This window comes from Molossus molossus, unplaced genomic scaffold (assembly GCF_014108415.1).
Source record: "Molossus molossus isolate mMolMol1 unplaced genomic scaffold, mMolMol1.p scaffold_m16_p_11, whole genome shotgun sequence".
Taxonomy (NCBI): domain Eukaryota; kingdom Metazoa; phylum Chordata; class Mammalia; order Chiroptera; family Molossidae; genus Molossus; species Molossus molossus.
This window is the reverse complement of record NW_023425346.1, coordinates 34,696,418-34,715,118: the sequence shown is the minus strand read 5'-3', so window position 1 is coordinate 34,715,118 and position 18,701 is coordinate 34,696,418. Positions and strand designations below refer to the sequence as shown.

The 18,701-nt window shown below is 40.6% G+C and overlaps 1 protein-coding gene across 1 annotated transcript in view; it reads left to right on the top strand.

Annotated features, from left to right (window-relative positions):
* The window catches only part of NEB (nebulin), a 194,532-nt gene that overhangs the window by 24,239 nt on the left and 151,592 nt on the right, over positions 1-18,701 (top strand). Inside the window, exons 13-29 of the mRNA XM_036253262.1 lie at positions 2,416-2,532; positions 4,597-4,701; positions 4,783-4,890; positions 4,988-5,092; positions 5,506-5,604; positions 6,916-7,020; positions 7,972-8,079; positions 8,163-8,276; positions 9,663-9,764; positions 9,856-9,963; positions 10,049-10,153; positions 10,726-10,824; positions 12,491-12,595; positions 12,874-12,981; positions 13,065-13,178; positions 16,127-16,324; positions 18,203-18,310. Coding sequence (XP_036109155.1) covers positions 2,416-2,532; positions 4,597-4,701; positions 4,783-4,890; positions 4,988-5,092; positions 5,506-5,604; positions 6,916-7,020; positions 7,972-8,079; positions 8,163-8,276; positions 9,663-9,764; positions 9,856-9,963; positions 10,049-10,153; positions 10,726-10,824; positions 12,491-12,595; positions 12,874-12,981; positions 13,065-13,178; positions 16,127-16,324; positions 18,203-18,310 — 1,908 coding nt within the window. The remainder of the gene's footprint in view (positions 1-2,415; positions 2,533-4,596; positions 4,702-4,782; positions 4,891-4,987; positions 5,093-5,505; positions 5,605-6,915; positions 7,021-7,971; positions 8,080-8,162; positions 8,277-9,662; positions 9,765-9,855; positions 9,964-10,048; positions 10,154-10,725; positions 10,825-12,490; positions 12,596-12,873; positions 12,982-13,064; positions 13,179-16,126; positions 16,325-18,202; positions 18,311-18,701) is intronic.

Sequence of the window (18,701 nt, the reverse complement as noted above, 5' to 3'; positions counted from 1 at the left end):
TTTTTAAATTTGGCATGTATGAGCATTAAGAAGACCGAGTTACTGTCTCCAATATTTCATACAGTAAAGGACTTTTGCTACCCGGAAGTAGGAATGCTATAATCTCAGACAGAAGACAGAAGAGGGGTCTTGAAACCCCCTCAGGAAAAGGCAATTGGTAGCCTTATATGAATATAGACACCTCCACACTCACCAGTACTATTATTTTTCTTACATTCCTACAGACTGGTGAAAATCTAGTCATGGACAAGATACATGAATCTATGTCTATGCCCATACACACTATAGAGTGACCTTGGTAAATCGTCAGGTGCCTTGGCATTCCAGAGCAGGTTGGGCACTAGAAAGAACACAAACTTCAAAGCCAATCTGACTTGATTCGATCCTGTCCTCGGCTCTGCTGGAGGAGTGAGAGAAGGAAGCTCATATCATGTAGGAGGCTCTTTCCATATCCAGGTGCAAAACAGCGAGGTTTTGAACCAGGAAGGTAGCAGGACAAGGGACGAGAAGTATTTTGAACTTAGAGTTGACCCGATTTGATGAAGGGTGGGGAGTGGAATATGAGAGAAATGTTTTGGTCTAAGCAACTAGACGGATGGGGTTTCCCTTGGTCCAGATCAGAGAGACTGTGAAAGCAGTGAATACTTTTGTTGTTGTTGTTTAGAAGAGAGATGTGAGCTCAGCTTCAAGCATGTAAGTGTTGAGGTGCCTTTTAGACATCCAAGTGGAAATGTCACGTGGGCAGTTGATTACAAGAATTTGAAGTTTCAGGGGAGCTATCTGGCAAGGTTGTATAAGTTTGGGAATTATCTGCATACGCATAGTATTTAATGTTGTGAGAGTGGAGGTCATTAAGGGAGTGAGTGGGAGAGGTCTAAGGACTGAACTCTGCAGTGTTCCATGTGAAGACATCAGCGATATGAGGTAGGAGCCAAGTCCAGAGAGAATGATTTCTTGAGAAGCAAGTGAAGGGTGAATGGAATGATCAACTGTATTTGAAGTGGATTTATCAATGTATGGTCTCTGGTGGACTTAATGAGAGCAATTCAGCTGAGTCTGCTTAGAGGGGGTTCATGAGTGAAAGAAGAGAGAGAAATAGAAGAATATGAACACACTCAACGCTTTCAAAAGTATTTTGCTGAAAAGAAAAGAAGAAAAGTTGTAGTAGCTGATGGATAAATGTGTGAAGAGGGTATTTTCTTAAAGATAGGAGACAAAAACGCCATGTTTCTATGCTGATGGCAAAGATCCAGTGTGGAGGAAAAACGGGACAGTGTTGGAGGGGGAGAGTGGCTGGAGTGACGTCCATGAGGAGGTGAAAGGGAGGGTGACTGGTGCTTAACAGGAAGCTTGGCTTTGCCACAAGCCCTGACTGCTCACCTGTACACAGGAGAAGAGGCTGCGTCCTAACTGCAGATGAGGGATAGTAGGTTCATAGAATTTCCTTTCTCATTGTTTCCATTGTTCAAGGAAATGTATAACTCTATGAGACAGAGAGGTTATCTGTCTTCCATCCCTGATGAGTCCTCTGTGTGTTGTAGGAGGCGGTGTATCTGGTTTTTGGTTGTGTGCTCCTGCCTTTGGATACTGAACTGATGGCATTTGTTTTCTGAGGTTCTTAAATGTTAATAGATATCTGAGATTCTTTGAGCTTGTCTGTATTTCATGGTTATATTGGCTGAACAAACAGCTTGTCCCGGAGATCATGGTCAGAACTAGGATCAGTTTCTTCTCCTCCTCTCATTGGACATGTTCCTGAAAGAGGCTTGCGAGCCCTCGTGTACAGCTTCTGCTACAGCTGGACGTAAAGGTGCAAAGTGGGAAGAGCAGAAAGACAGGTTGAAGTTGCCACCATTCGTCCTGCCCCCAGCCCCTTCCTCCTCCTCCTGCGAGCATATAAGTCCACACTCACTCACATGCACAGTCATCAAAGAGACATGAGGGTAGATTCATCATGCTTCCTTTCTTTAAAAATGTGTTGGCAGATAGGCAGCTGGACGTTAAGAGCTGAGTGAGAATTCTGGAGCAGCAGGTATCTGGGACATGTCTGTCCTTCTTTGTTCATCTTTCTCTCCCCCATTATTTATGTATCTGTCTACCGCTATCATTTAGGGCAAGGACCATGTGTTATTCTGTCTTGTATGTGTCCCAGAGCCTGGCATGCAATCGATACTCCAAAATATCCTAATGGATATTTTTGAATCAACAAAGGAATGGGAAGAAAAGATAACTTGAAAATGAATGCAGTTTCTCTGCTACTGTTATGCGTTACTATGAGTATTTTGTTTATAAAATGTCAAGCTGCCATTTTTTCTGAAGAGAAAATTGATTTGTGGAACTATGTCATAATAGTCATAATAGAGACGAGAGCAAAAAATAACCCGTAGAGTTTATCGCTTTATTTCCCTCCTACAGGTAAAATACAAAGAAAACTATGAAAAGAATAAAGGAAAAGCAGATTATAATGTACTTCCTGCTTCAGAAAACCCACTGCTCAGACAGCTGATGGCGGCAGGAAATGCCCTGAGTGATGTAAGTACATTCTTGTCAAAGGTGGTGTTTTTTTCACCTTAGCTGCAAGGGAGACGAACTCTCTCTCCTTCTATTATGACTAAATGCAAATATAACTTTGCAAATGATTTAAAGTTATGGGGTAGCAGCTCCCCTGGAACTGTTTAATCCCAGGAAGGCCTTAGTGCCTCTGAGTGTGATGTGTGTCCATCAGGGGGGTGGGGGCCGTGGATTAAGTTCAATGGGCGGGAATCCTCACTTGCTTACAGGCTCCCGGTGCCTGTGCCTCCATGGCTAGTGTGCATTGTAGGAGACATGCTGTGATTTTGACAGAGGCAAAAGGAGATTTTAAAAGGGGAGGAGAGCCCGGCCAGTGTGGCTTAGTGGTTGAGCATCGACCCATGCACCAAGAGGTCGCCGGTTTGATTCCCAGTCAGGGAACATGCCCAAGTTGTGGGCCTGATCCCCAGGTGGGGGCATGCAGGAGGCCACCAATTGATGTTCTCGCTCGTCGATGTTTCTCTCTCTCTCTCTCTCTCTCTCTCTCTCCCCCCCCCCTTCCTCTCTCTCTAAAATCAGTAAAGAACAAGAAAAACAAATACAAGGGGAGGAGAGGGGCAGGGAGAGACGAAGCAGCATCAACACCCTGCCCTTGTGTCCCTCATGCCCGCTCCCAGGAGAAGGACAATGTCCTGTGTTATACAACTTCTCCCCCACCTCTGCCATTGTCTCCTCAGGTCTTGGCCACAGAAACCATTGCTGGCAGACAGCAGGACTTAGAAGAAGCCCCCTAAGTCTCCCCAGGAATCTCTACTTGTGGACTTGTTAAGAGCTTTACTAATCCATTAGAATTAAAACAGATTAGAGCAGTAAGAACTGGGCCTGGTAGTGGAAGACTAACAGCCCAAGTCCACTTTGCCTGTATATGTAAAGGGACTGAACACGTGCTCGGTCGAGTTTCTCCCTTATGGTTAGGTTACATTAAGCTTTCCCAATATTTGAGGATTATATGTGGCTTCTGGATGGGTTCATTAGCTTTTCTTTGTCCCTTGGGTTACGTCAGCACTGTAGAAATGAGCACCCATGATTGAGAAGGGGGTTGAATGGAGTGACAGGGGAGAGAGTGTAGATGGATATGTCTAAGCAGCTCTGTGGGGACATCTCCTGCCTCCTAAATGAAGACCATGTTCATCAAATATATAAAAGCCAAGGTTTAAATCCACTCTGCTCACAAAGACAAGAATATCAAAATATTAAAAACGAGAGCACCGTTTACAATTTCAAAACCCGACAGCAACACCGACAGGGACCCGCTGTCTCCGTTGTGCACCCACACTCTGGTCGTTGCGCCTCGTCATTGTTGGAGCGAGCGACGAATCCCGCGGGGAAGAGTTAGTCATGGTTTCAGTACTTGTGTATACTTCATTTTTATGGTTCAGCGAGGAATTCTTCCTTGGTAGAAGGAGGCGGAGAGAATGTGTATTTCTCAACATTCACTAAGTTTTTCATGAAAGTTTGTGTAAGAAAATGGAACATGCGCTGTTGCTCAGATAGCCCTGCTTTCTGTGGCCCCGTCATGAGAGCAGCGTGTGTGAGCTGGAGGCGGAGACGGCGATGCAGAGGTACAGGGGTCTCTGCCACGAGGGCTTGCTCTGAGGCCGCTTACTGCTTTCTTAATTCTTAAAGAAATATTTTCATTAATTTTTAGAGCAAGAGGAAGGGAGAGGGAGAGAGAGAAACAGCAATCGGCTGCCTCCTACACACTCCCCACAGGGGACCAAGCCTGAAACCTAGACACGTGCCCTGACAACCCGGGGACAACACTCAACCGACTGCGCCACACTGGCCGGGGCTGGTTTCTTAATTTTTTGGAAAATGTTAAAAACTTGGGCTTTACAATGATTGCTAATAGAAAAAGGTTATCATTCATGACGCTGCCAGTGTTTGATTGTCAGTTTTTAAGACAACTGATAGGTGATTATCTTTTCTCTTCTTCTTTTGTTTTAGTGTTGGAAAATACAAGTGCTATCATCAGTGAGGGAGTGACAGGAATCGACTTTAACTAGCTGTTTGTTTGTTTTACAGAAACGGTACAAGGAAAACTATGAGAAGACGAAGGCGAAGAGCATCAATTACTGTGAGACCCCCCAGTTCCAGCTTGACACGGTTCTGAAGAAATTCAGCAGCGACGTAAGCAACCCCATAATCACCCCAGTTAAAGGAAAGACCCGTCGTTTCACAAATAAGTAAGTGAGACATCTTGTCTTTCAGACGAAATATAAAGACTCCTACTTAAAGAATGTTCTGGGACACTACGTGGGCAGCTACGAGGATCCGTACTACGCACACTGCATGAAGGTCACAGCGCAGAACAGTGATGTAAGTTCCAGGACAACTGCTGGACTTTCCAAAGGACACATTTTGGGGCCAGGAATACAGTGGTTGCATCTTGATGTCTGATTTTTCTTCCTCATAGAAAAACTACAAAGCAGAATACGAAGAGGACAAAGGTAAATGCTTCTTCCCGCAGACCATAACTCAGGAATACGAAACCATCAAGAAACTGGATCAGTGTAAGGATGTAAGTCCGTGGTGTGAACTGTGAGCATGACTGCCCTCCGTCACATCTAGTGGTCAAGATATGTTTAAACTTTGGACGCTTTTACAAATAAATGCAAGCCAAAAAGAATGGAAAGAAAGAACATTTATTGAGAGTAGATACACCATTTTTTGTATCGTTTCTACATTTCGAGAGATAATTCTAGTTTATTTTCCCAAAGAAGAGTTATTGGGCATCTGAAGATATGGGAGAGTTTCTTGTACTGATGTAAAAGTGTCTCTCCCAGACACTGCCATCAACTTAGAAAAACAAAGTGTTTTATTAACCCCAAGTATCTTCTCTTTTGGGAAATGGGGTTCTGCTCATACGTCCTACAGGCAATCATGGATTTGACAGGTGATATTGCTAAACCTGATTCCTTGTCTCACCCACAGCACACCTACAAAGTCCACCCAGATAAGGTGAAATTCACTCAAGTGACTGACTCACCTGTCCAGCTGCAAGCCCAAGTCAACGCCAAACAGCTGAGCGATGTAAGTTCCTCTCCACACCCAGGAGACGTGCCTGTGAGAGACAGGGTAGCATAGCCCTATACAGAAAACCCAGTAACGTATCGCAGTTCAGAAAAGGCTATGCAAGTTCTATGTATGGATCATCGCTTAAAATATTTTCCCATTTAGTCGTCATCTGTGTTCCGCATCTTCTTGGGTGGATAATAATTCTAGTAAAATGGTTCTTTAAGGGAAACGAATGTGGCTCAATGCACTGGAAAGAACATGAGTTCTGAAGTCCTACAAAACTGGGTTCAAATCCTGCTGTCTGGGCAAATCATTTAAAGTCTAGTGTCACGTGGTTCCTTTTTAAAGTATGTGGTCGTTCTGAGAATTAAGTGAAAGGAGTTAGTGCACAGCTCACACCCTGACCCACAGCAGGTATTTAACACACAAATAGGTTTTCAGAAAATGGAGTGTTTGCAGTAAGTTTTATCGTACGAGTTTTGTGTGAATTTCCAAACTTACATTGAACTAGAAAGATAAAAATAAAAGTGATGCCCTGGCTGGCTTGGCTCAGCGGTTAGAGCATCGGCCCGTGGACTGGAGGGTCCCGGGTTCGGTTCCCGCTAAGGGCACGAGCCTCAGTTGCAGTTTGTCCCCGGCCCTGGTTGGGGTTGTGTGAGTGGCAACCATTCGATCTGTCTCTCTCACATCGATGTTTCTCTCTCTCTCTTGTCCTCTCTCTCCTTCCCACTCTATCTGAAGATAAATGCAAAAATGTCCTTGAGTGAGGATAAAAAAAAGAAAAAGGAAGCTCAGTAGATATATGGCCAGAAGTCAAAGGGTTTCATTAGAGTATCAACAAACATGTTTGCACAGAGACATAGCCATATGGGGTGGGACCAAAGTAGGTTTACAGTTGTGAGTTTGTAAAACAGAGTTTGTTCTTTATTAATTATTGTATTCATTTCCATGTCAACAGACCTACTTTTGTCCCGCCTTATATTTGTTTAAAAAGATTCTCCAGTAAGAATTGACAGTGGACAGGAAGACAGGGCTGTCGCTCTCGGAGTCCACAGGGCCAGTTGTGGTGTATGGGAAGGGGACCACCTGTGACAGAGCCCCTCCTTCTATTTGGGTCCTCCCACAATAACAGTTGTGACAACAGCTGTCACAGTCCAGCCCACAGGTTGTCAAGAATGCAGGGTGGCCGACACTATCTGGATTTCTCTTTTAATCTTAACAGTTGGTATTTAACAAAGTGTAGTTTACATTTTATCTCATGAAAATTTGTTCTTGTACTTTAGAACAATTCCTCTTCTGAACTCTCTCTCTCTCTCTCTCTCTCAGCTAAATTACAAAGCAAAACACGAAAGTGAAAAGTTTAAGTGCCACATACCTCCAGATACCCCTGCCTTCATCCAGCACAGAGTCAACGCTTATAATCTGAGTGATGTAAGTCCCTTACCTCTATGCCGTGCGCCACACTGATGACTTGTGCTTTTACTTTTTAATTGTTTCACTAAGTAACTATGTCAGTTCCAAAGAGGGGAAGGACAGTTAACATTTGTATCGTGTTCCTATGCCTCTGCCAATGTAACTTTGAATTTACCTTACAAACCATGTGTAGCAATCACGTAAGCAGCTTCCTACAGCTAGACGGTCTTAATATATTTCCACCAACCCTCAAAATGCCACCACTCCTGTATCTAATTGCAAACTGAATGTTAGCTCTGTTAGTCATATATTCATTTGTATTACAGCATAATTCATTTTCTTTTAGGAGGTGATGTTTTAAGATTTAGCTTTGTTTCATTTATTCCCCAAGCCTATAATGTTTCTTGTTTCACATGAATAGTACTTATTTCTACACATATGAGTCCTTGCACTAACGAACATAGAGGGTTTTCCAAAGGCATAAGGCCAGGTATTCAATGCTATCTTTCATTTTCAAAATTAATTCTGTAGAAAAGTCAAATTACCCTTAGTGGTTTCCATTTCTTCAACAGTCTTATGAATGAGTCCTAAGATTATCCAGCATCAACGAGTACTATAATGATTCATGAAATAACCTTTGCAGAGGACTTTGAGACCAAACGAAAGTGATGCCTTTATATTATAAAAAGTTAACTTGTGCTGTTCTATAAAATCGTGTTAAAGATAAAATATTAGTATGATAACTAGAATTAATTTGATGAAATAGTCTAATGGAAAGTAAAAAGATTAATCTTGTAGGATCAGATGTTTCAGCTTGAGGAAAATTATCTAAACTACGCATAAGTTTGTGGACAATAAAAATAGTCTATTTTATATTAAGACAAAGTATTGGGTTACCTTTTAGTCTTCAAAGTGTGATAACATGCATATCACTTTTGTCGATTCCTTTATTAAAATTTTCCTGTCCAGAATGCTTATAAGCATGACTGGGAGAAGAGCAAAGCTAAGAAGTTTGACATTAAAGTGGATGCCATCCCCCTGCTGGCAGCCAAAGCCAACAGCAAGAATGCCAGTGAGGTGAGTATGGCCTGGGACCTGGGCTGGGGCACTCAGTGCTGTTCCCTGACGGGTGGGATCTGGCACGTGTGATGTCTTTGCAGGTGATGTACAAGAAAGACTATGAGAAAAACAAGGGGAAGATGATTGGCGCCCTCAGCGTGAATGATGACCCCAAGATGCTGCACTCTTTGAAGACGGCCAAAATGCAGAGTGACGTGAGTGCTTCTGTCATTCATCCTTATTCTCAGATGTGGCCACACTTACGGTTTAATGTGACCTTGGGTACGATGTTAGCCTAAGTGAAATCTCAGATTCAGGAGGACAGATCAAATATGCAAGCCCAGTGGTGAAAGATGATTAGCTTCCTCATTTTTATGACGTCTCTATACTTTGAGACATCGGTGACTATCATAAAGGTTCCCATCATCTCCTTAATGCCTTCTGTTTTATTAGGGGGAATTTGTACTAGCAGTATCATTTTCTTTATTGCTTTTCCTAGAAATGGACTTAGTATCTCAGGATGTATAAACGTGTTCATTCCATGCCATAATCTGATGTAAGGTACTTTACAAAAATACATACAGAAAAATAAAAGGCAGCCCAGGTGGCTTAGTTGGTTGGAGCATCATCTCCTACACCAAAAAGTTGCAGGTTCAATTCCCACTCAGGGCATGTATGAGATTGATGTTTCTCTCTCACATCGATTTTTCTCTCTCTTTCTCCTCCCTTTCCTCTGTCTCTCTCTCTCTTTCTCTCGCTCTCTCTAAAATCAACAAAGATATCCTCTGGTGAGGATAAATAATTAATTAATTTTTAAAAAGCAAAAGTGAAAAACAAAAGCAAGAATAACTAGTTGAAGCATAACTTCACAGCAAGTCATTTTAAGAATTTTATAAAATACAGATCTCATTTTAAAACCTCTAGAATACTTATTATATATAAAATAAAACTTTATAAAATTGCTTTTCTAATTCAGAACAAAAAACAAATACTTTTCATTCTGTATCATTTATAAATAGTCCTGTCTTTAGTAAGAATGGGTTTGCATTTCTATATGGGAGAATTACATAATAATGTGAAGAAATATATGATATATATGGTAAAATAGAAAACCTGTCTTTTCATGTATTATTGCTATAAAGTAAAATATTAGGTCTTAATGATAAAAGCTAACTTTCAGAGGTTTTCATCAAATGCTGAGCTGAATACTTTTCTAAGACTGTCCCTAAATATCCAAGTTTCACCTTATACCTTTAACTTCATTGTTTCAACTCTTCAAAAATGTTATTGTTCTTCACACATTCAAGAAGAAAGAATTATTTCAAGACCAAAAGCTGCTTAGACAGCAGCATCTGTGTGCTCTGATTTATCCTGGCTGAGAAATACTAGAATGGGTAAAGCAGACTTATTTGTGATTATCAGCAATCATACAAGACATGAGCCTCTGTTATTTTCATCCTGCTTTTTTGCTTTGTGAAAAATCAGTGCTGAAAAAATACAAATTTTGCCCTTTCAGTGGAAGTATAGCAATGTTGTGAATGGCTTTTATACCATGAGATTTACTTCTTTTCCTCTGTTTGATTTTCTTTTCCCTTTGACAGAGACTGTACAAGGAAAACTACGAGAAGACAAAGGCAAAGAGCATGAATTACTGTGAGACCCCTAAGTACCAGCTTGATACTCTGCTGAAGAGCTTCAGCGAGGTTCGAAAGGCCGTGATCTCTGAGGTTGGAGCTCTTTCCTCCTGTTTGACAAGCAACTGTCAATCTGAGTGACGTATGTTTCATTTTTCAGGCTAAGTATAAAGATTCGTATGTGCAGAACATCCTGGGGCATTATATAGGCAGCGTCGAAGACCCGTATCAAGCACACTGCATGCGAGTCTCAGCTCAGAACAGCGACGTAAGTTTGGAGACAATTGTTCAAGCCTCGCGGTGACCCTGGGAGCAATAGCAATCATCATCCATTTCCGTTTTCCTCATTGCAGAAAAACTACAAAGCAGAATATGAAGAAGATAAAGGGAAGTGCTATTTCCCTCAGACAATAACTCAAGAATATGAAGCAATCAAGAAGCTAGACCAGTGTAAGGATGTAAGTCGGCTGCTCTGAATTCTTGAACTGGGGATTGGCATTCTTGCGCCATCTAGTGGTATTTTTAGCAGGAGTAGAAGAGCCAGCTTCCAGTAGATAGCAGGTGTTACATTTTAAGTTCTGGCTTTGGGGTGGAATTGGGGGACACAAAAATTACTGTGAAGAAGCCTATTTGTTACAAAACAGGTTTTTTATAAGTCTTTGTTTCCACTAGTTTGTACATGACCTCAAGGGAAATGGAGGACGTGGAGATTTGTGAGCCATAGGTGTTCATCCATCTAACACACTTACGCAAGGGGCTTGCTTGTGTTAAGTGCTGTCCTCGGTGCTGACAAGGTTGACTGCCTCTCAGGGAACATGCATTTGCATAGGAGACACAGACAGTGAGCAAAGAGCGCAGAACAAGAAAGAGATTACGCAGTGATAAGGCAGCTAACGTAGAATGTTTTCAGGAAGTAAACTATTTTCGGCTGGAAACTTTTTATATGTTTATATATATGTTTCATATGTGTGTATAGGAATAAGAATATAAAGATACATTATGAAATTTCATTAAAGAATATCTTTTCCAGCATACCTACAAAATTCATCCGGATAAGACCAAATTCACGGCCGTCACTGATACTCCTGTACTGCTGCAAGCCCAGCTCAACATGAAACAGCTTAGCGATGTAAGTGCCTTGAGGTGTGCACCTGTGGGTACCCAGAATGCCTTGAGAATACCAGCCGTAAGCGTTTACATGTTTAATCTTCATGCACGCATGTATCGTTCCAACAATGTTATTGTTCAAGATTTCTTTAAAATCTTGGAATGAGGTGGCTGAAGCATACTGGGGAGGGGGACAGTGGTAAGAGGCGAATGGTAGGATATAGAGACGGAGATGATTTCTGTGGGAATATGTAACTGTTATTTTAAACTGCAGCCTCAGAAAAATGGTGTTAGACAATAATTAAAATAACTAGTAAGTTTTCAAGAACTCGTTAATTTTTTATGGGAATTTGCTCACTGGGATCATACCAAAAATAATGCATCCTGAAAATAATGCATACTAAAAATAATGCATACTAAAATTCATGGTAACTTAAATAAACCACAAAAGCATCCACTGGGGTAGCCTACAAGGCAAGCATTTCCCGTTCTTAACTTTCCTAACAAAAACTTTATAAATAGACAAAGAGCACAGAGATGAGAAGCATATCAAGCAATAATAATAATAATAATAAACTCTAAAATAGGATGGAGCTACAGAATTCAAATAGGATGACAGGAGACAGAGTGACTGGGTGGGCACTTTGGACTGGGTGATCAGGGAAGATCTATGGCAGCATGTCCCAGCCATGCCAAGATCAGGGGAAGAACAGAGATGTTTCTCACACATTCACGGTCACATGGATTACCCAGTGACCCAAGTAAAATGCAGATTCTGATTCAGTAGGTCTGGAGGGACCCAATATTCTGACTCCCTGATAAGCTGCTAGGTGATGCTGATCCTGCTGATCGGCAGACCCCACCAAGTAGCAAGGTACTCACACAGCTAAATCCTTCCCAAGACAATAAACTAAAACATCAGTGTGCCCTACTATAACACATGCTTTAATCATATGGATGAGCTCATGTGCCATTGGTAAAGAAGGGAATGGCATCAGTATAACCCAGAAGTCATATTAGTTCTATGCAATGCTTCCTAGCACATTAATATTGTGTGCCCCAGAAAGAACAGCTAATCATTAACACCACTGAGCCCAGTGAACTTGGCAAGATGGAATGCAGTGCCCAGCCCCCACCCACTCTTCTCCTTGGCCTGGTTAGACCTCAGGCTCTGCTTTGAAGATGCTTAGTGCACAATCCTCCTCAATCTTGTCCATTTGCCTTTAGCACCACAATTCAACAGCCTCATTTGCTCTTTACATTTTCTTCCTTCCACTTAATGTTGCTTTAAAAATTTTTAAGTACCATATTTTATATTTTAATAAGAATTTACATATCTTTTTCACTATGTTAGCATGTTATTTAGAATTATTATTATCTTCGTTAGTGCTCTTACAGAATTTCATAGATTTTAGGTGTTTATGCCTTCAAGGTACAGCCTGGAAGTTGAGACCAGACAATGAGTTTACCATGTACACATTGTATTTACAAAATGACAGCCCAAAGTCTGGCTATACCACAGGAGGCCCGAGCGTCTGGGCTCTGTGCTGTACTTCAACGGGATCAACTCCTTGTTCGAGGCATTTTTTTTTTAAATGGTAGTGATGACTTTGCGACACATATTCTCCTACGTAAAGTCAAGGATGTGCCTGCCCTGAACTGTTTGGCCACCCTCCTCTGTGTTTCAGCTGAACTACAAAGCCAAATATGAAGGCGAGAAGTTCAAGTGCCACCTGCCGCCCGATGCGCCCCAGTTTATCCAGCACAGAGTCAATGCCTACAACCTGAGCGATGTGAGTACAAAGCCAGAGAGGTGCGTGTTCACGTGCACACAGAAACAGGCAGTGCCCCGGGGTCTGGAAAGACCAGAGCAGGAGTTATGTTATACTTATTTGGTGGTGGGGAGGGAAGCTGGATAGTATATAAATCAGTGGTATACTACCATTTGGTAATTATAGTATTTATTGGGTAAATAAGTCCACATATACAAATTTTCACTGTTTTTTATTTTTACTGAGTGAATCCGTGTTAGATGTTTTTACAGTTCCTTTGCTAAAATTTTCCTGTCCAGAATATCTATAAGCATGACTGGGAGAAGAGCAAAGCTAAGAAGTTTGACATTAAAGTGGATGCCATCCCCCTGCTGGCAGCCAAAGCCAACAGCAAGAATGCCAGTGAGGTGAGTATGGCCTGGGACCTGGGCTGGGGCACTCAGTGCTGTTCCCTGACGGGTGGGATCTGGCACGTGTGATGTCTTTGCAGGTGATGTACAAGAAAGACTATGAGAAAAACAAGGGGAAGATGATTGGCGCCCTCAGCGTGAACGATGACCCCAAGATGCTGCACTCTTTGAAGACGGCCAAAATGCAGAGTGACGTGAGTGCTTCTGTCAGTCTGTCTTGTTTTCGAGATGCCATCCCTGGGAACATGCCCCAGGGTAGTAGCAAGTGAAAGGATTCTATACCCACGGGGTCCCTCAGGTTCAAGCCAACAAACTGCTGGGGAGAACTTTAGAGGTGGAATGAGCCCCAGATTCTTACACCTCTCATGATGGAGGAGAAAAATGATTGATTTGTACTTGATGTCCATTTTATTTTGAAAAATGTGTGTATATATATATATATATTTAATTGTTTCCAAAGAGAAGGAGGGAGAGATAGAAACATCGATTGGCTGCCTCCTGCATGTCCCCTACTGGGGACTGAGCCCACAGTCTGGGCATGTGCCCTGACAGGGAATTGAACCGGGGACCTCCTGGTGCAGAGGTTGATCATCAATCACACTGGTCGGGTGAAAAATGTGTTACTATTTAATAGAATAATGGTTGTAACTCTTAAAACCTTTTAAAAAACATCACTAGATGTTTTAATATTTTCTTCTCATTCATTGAAAAATAACCTTTAAAACATGGTTTTAAAACTGTATTTTGAAAGAAAATCTTGTCAGAGATAAAATTTTTATTATAGCTATCATTGCTGTTTATCCATCCTTTGGTAATTAATATTGGTCTAGGTCCAAGAAAAATACACAATTAATCATAGGCCCCTTTGAGAATCTGATAAAATATTTGGATCATTCATCTAGAAAAATATAAAAAATTTTATGCCTTTTGCCTGAATTTCAGAGAATTTATGGATTTCCTACGGCTTATCTGTGGGCCATCGATTATCTTTTGGTTAAAATTCTTACTATAAAGAAGCAAACTTCTACTACTGCAAATTACAGTATAAGATGTGTTTAAAAACTGTTTAGAGAATCAATTAAGCAAGTTAAGAATGTTCAACATAAGTTGCAAATAATTAGTTTTTCATCATTAAATGGAAGGATGTTTGTATTATTTGCTTTCATTTTATTCATGAGTTAGTGTGCTCTATATGTACCTTCTTTAAATCACTTTGCAGTTACTATATACTCATAAAGAACTTTAAAATATCCCATTCAGTTACTTTATCTAATAACTTCACGTTGAATCATGTCAGTGTACGGTGCTTACATACATAAAACTACCTTGTTTTCTAGTTCCTTATCCCTTCTTAACTCAAAAAGGTTATAGTTCTCTGTTCAGAGCACATGTGTGTTTATCTTTGTTTGTCATCCTATCCCAGAACCCATTAGAACACTAGGCACATAATAAGTGCTCAATAGGTGCTTTTTAACTTATTGATGTTGGCAACCAAAAGAGGTAGTCAATGATGAGTAATTTTCACATAATATGCAGGCTCAATGCTAAGCTACAGGTACAGAACTTGAATAGCTTTCACAAGGGATCTTTTAAAGCCATCTGGATCTTTGACAATATTGTATATGTTGTCAGGTATGTGTGAACTGGTGTGAACATAAACAAAAGAGTCACAACAATTTAGTCAAAACCACTTCCACACACCAACTGCTGTTGTAGCATTGCTTTATCAGTTTACTTCCAATAAAGACAAACTGTCTTTATTTTTTTAATGTTTTTTGCATACCATCAGACAGTTTTCATTAACTAGGATCTAGATTTTACAACAAAGTGATAAATTTGTTCAGTTTAAGTTACCACCCACAAAATATTGGAAGGAAGATCACATTCCCAATGAAAGCTAAAAGACTAGATTATTTGCAAAAGGAATTTCTACAGAAGGTTTCTGATGCACATCTATACTTGCTAGCATGGGTTACTGTCTTTAAGGCTATGTGACTCCAGAGAGATGTAATGTGTTTAGAATTTTCCTAAAGGCACTGGGTCAGAATTTTTCTCTCTGTTAAGGTAAGTGGTAAGTAGACCTGATGAAGCTGGGACTTTGACCTAGTTAGAAACTGTTTAACCATTCCAGAAAACCAGCCAATGAAAGGACCTTCTGAGGCTCAGTCAGGACATCTGGTTTATGAGAACTCTATACATAAGGGCCAAGGTTACTTTAACGGCTCAGCTTCACAGACTTTTCTTCTTTGAGATGTTATAACTGCTGCGATCTGAAGCTTCTTTTAAATTGATACCAAAATTAAACTTGGTATGAAAAACCTTTGAGATTCTCAGTGGGGCTTATCAAACACAGAATGGTCAGGTTGAAAAATAAGAAACTATCCATTTATCCCTGGCTGGTTTGATTCAATGGTTAGCGCGGTGACCGTAGACTGAAGGGTGGTGGGTTAGAATCCCAATCAAAATCATGTACCTGGGTTGCAGGTTTTATCCCCAGCCCCTGTTGAGGTCGTGCAGGAGGCAACCGATTGATCTGTCTCTCTCATATCAGTGTTTCTCTCTCTCTCTCCCTTCTTCCTTTCCACTCTCTCTAAAAATCAATGGAAAAGTGTCCTCGGGTGAGGATTAACAAAAAGAAAATAAAGAAAATGAAAAAAGGCATCCATTTAAAGATGCCTTTAGAAAAGCCCACAAGTCTAGTGTACAGTTCTGTTGACCAGGTAGTCATCTTATCAAACCAGAATTATGAAATGATTGTTATATGATTTTGGTCAATCAAAAAATGCTCCCTATTGGAAGACTCTTTAAAGAATAGATTGCCTCAGTAGATCACATAGCTTGTTAGTGGTCTTTGAAAATCCTTGTTTAAAAATAAAGTAATGCCTGGCTGAAGCAGAAGCCATGTCCCATTCCTAAGTCGGACAGTTATACTTTGATCTAAAAAGAGATTTTGAGAAGATCGGTCCATGTATGATTTGGGGGGCATTTCAACAATGTGTAACATCTGAACAAATTTGAGGAAAAAAATAACTACTCAGATGTTTGGATCTGTTTTTCTAACTCATATTGGTTGTTTCTAAGCGATCTCTATGCTGTTTCTGGAAACCCATTAAGGTTATAAATGGTAATTTCCTATTCACAGCGTGAATATCATAAAGACTATGAAAAATCAAAAACTGTTTACACGGCACCTCTTGATATGGTCTCAGTCACTCAAGCGAAGAAATCTCAGGCGATTGTCAGTGACATTGACTACAAGCACCTCCTGCACAATTACAGCTACCCTCCGGACAGCGTCCACCTGGACCTCGCCAAGAAGGCGTACGCACTGCAGAGCGATGTGAGTGATCGAGTTCCTCTCTTCCCTCACATAAGGTGGAAACCGAAAAAGATGTCTAGGTTGAGTGAGTTTTTTGGCAAATTTCAGAAATGTCTGCGTGGTCTCCTGGACGTGGGAAGTATGTAATGGGAAAGTTACCCTTGTGTTTCTATGACAGCACACCCTTCCGAGGTAGAGCGACGGGGTCTAGCGTGCACCCCCTCACTGTGTCCCTTTGGGAAAGTTATCAACCTTGCTGAGTCTACAGTCTTCTTGTGAAATTGGAATAAAACAAAATAATTGTTTTTGAGGATTTAAATGTATGCAAAAATACTTAGCAGGATGTCAGGCCCTTGTGAATTCTCAAAAAATATTCACTATTATCATCATCATCACTATAATAATGATCACATTCATCAGTATCAATAATTATTTCACATAGATTGCTATCTTGTCTAAAAATAAAATATGGGATTTACAGCATCAATTTGTATAATAGTTAGGTTTTTCTTTTCCTGCAGATCAAAATTTCTTTAGGCAAATTAACTGGTCTGAACTACACTATGGAACACTTTATCCTAACAATTCTATGTTCTAAAAATGTGGTAAAATACACTTAACATAAAATTTGCCATCTTTACCATTGTAAGTCTACACTTCAGTAGCAGTTCATTATGTTCACATTGTTGTACAATCAATCTCCAGAACTTTGTCATCTTGCAAAACTGAAACTCTATACACATTAAACAACTCACCATTCCCTCCTTCCCTCAGCCCCTGGCAACCACCTTCTTCTTTCTGTTTCTATGAGTTGGACCACTCTAGAGACCCTGTGTAAATGGAATAATCCAGTATTTGTCTTTTTGTGACTGGCTTCCCCTAACCCTAACCCTAACCCTAACCCTAACCCTAACCACTTAGCATAATGTCCTCAAGTTTCATCAGTCTTGTAGCATGTGTGAGGATTTTCTACCTTTTTTGAGGCTGAATATTGTTCCATTTGATGTTATACCACATTTTGTTTAGCCCTTTAACTGTCATTGGACATTTGGGTTATTCCCATCTTTTGGCTATTATAAATAATGCTGATATGAGATCCCAACATTTCCATCACTAGGAATTCTGTTTTATGCATGATCGTCTTGTTTATTTGTTTACTTTGTTATGCTTCTTCCTCCCAAATAGCTTGAATGCTCCTCAAAGGCAGGAACCAAATGATTTCTTGATTTTTCATTCCAATTAAAAGGCCCATAATAAAGAACAACAATTTGAATTTTGTGTCTAGAGTATAAGTTTTAGGTACCCTCAATAGCCAGATAACAAGGGTAGCTCATTATTTTAATAACATTAAGTAGCTGTCCTCAAAATAGGACCAATTCCAAATGATAAGCAAATTAATGAGTGTAACTAAGTTAAAGTACATTGCTAGCCAATGTAGAAAACCTCCCAAGCTGACCTTTACACACGAAGGGCACCGTGTGCCAACAGTACAAACAATTACTGTCCAGTCTTATCTAATCAGAAAATGAGCAAAATTACCCACCTTTAATGTGGCCATCACTCTTAATTTGACCATTTAAACATAATACTTAGAGCTCTAGTGAGCAAACATCTCACGTATAGTATAAAATTTCATTTATTCCTTGAAATAAAGCTTTGAATTTAGCATTTTCCAGATTGAACGTCCATTCTGTTGGAAATGAGAAGGAAATGAACCACGTGCCCACTGGAGAAACAGTGGAAACCTACGGGCTGTTAAAATCCCTCACCAAGGGTGGGTTTAAAATACCCGTAATGTATGGAGTAAGGAAGCTGGTCAGAAATCTTAACATGTGAATGATTTCACGAATAAGTGCGATGCTAAACAAAAGAAATGTAACCTTTCTCTTGGTGTTCTAGGTGGAATACAAAGCTGACTACAACAGCTGGATGAAAGGCTGTGGCTGGGTGCCTTTTGGGTCCTTGGAGATGGAAAAGGCAAAGCGAGCCTCAGACATCCTTAATGAGGTAAAGCCAGTGCATCATTGGTCACAGAGAGACTGCGTGTGCTGTGTGAACATCCTCCCAACCGTGGGAAGCGCCTCCTCTACTGCTTCATTCTCTAGTAATCGTTGCTGAGGGAAAAAGCAACCACATGCATGGATTATCCTGGTAGAGGAACATATATCCCTTTACATCATGAAAGTCACATATGTGAGCTATTCATGCTAAAAACATTTTTAGCAACTTTATCAAGGTATACTTTGCATACCATAAAATACGATGTTAGGTGTACCCCATGATGAGTTTTAATAGGTTCATACAGTCATCATTACTGCTGAATTTTAAAATTCTGCTAGAACTCTAGAAAGATCCTTGGAAAAGTCCTGCTCCCACCTTCAGCGCCAAGCACCCCCCT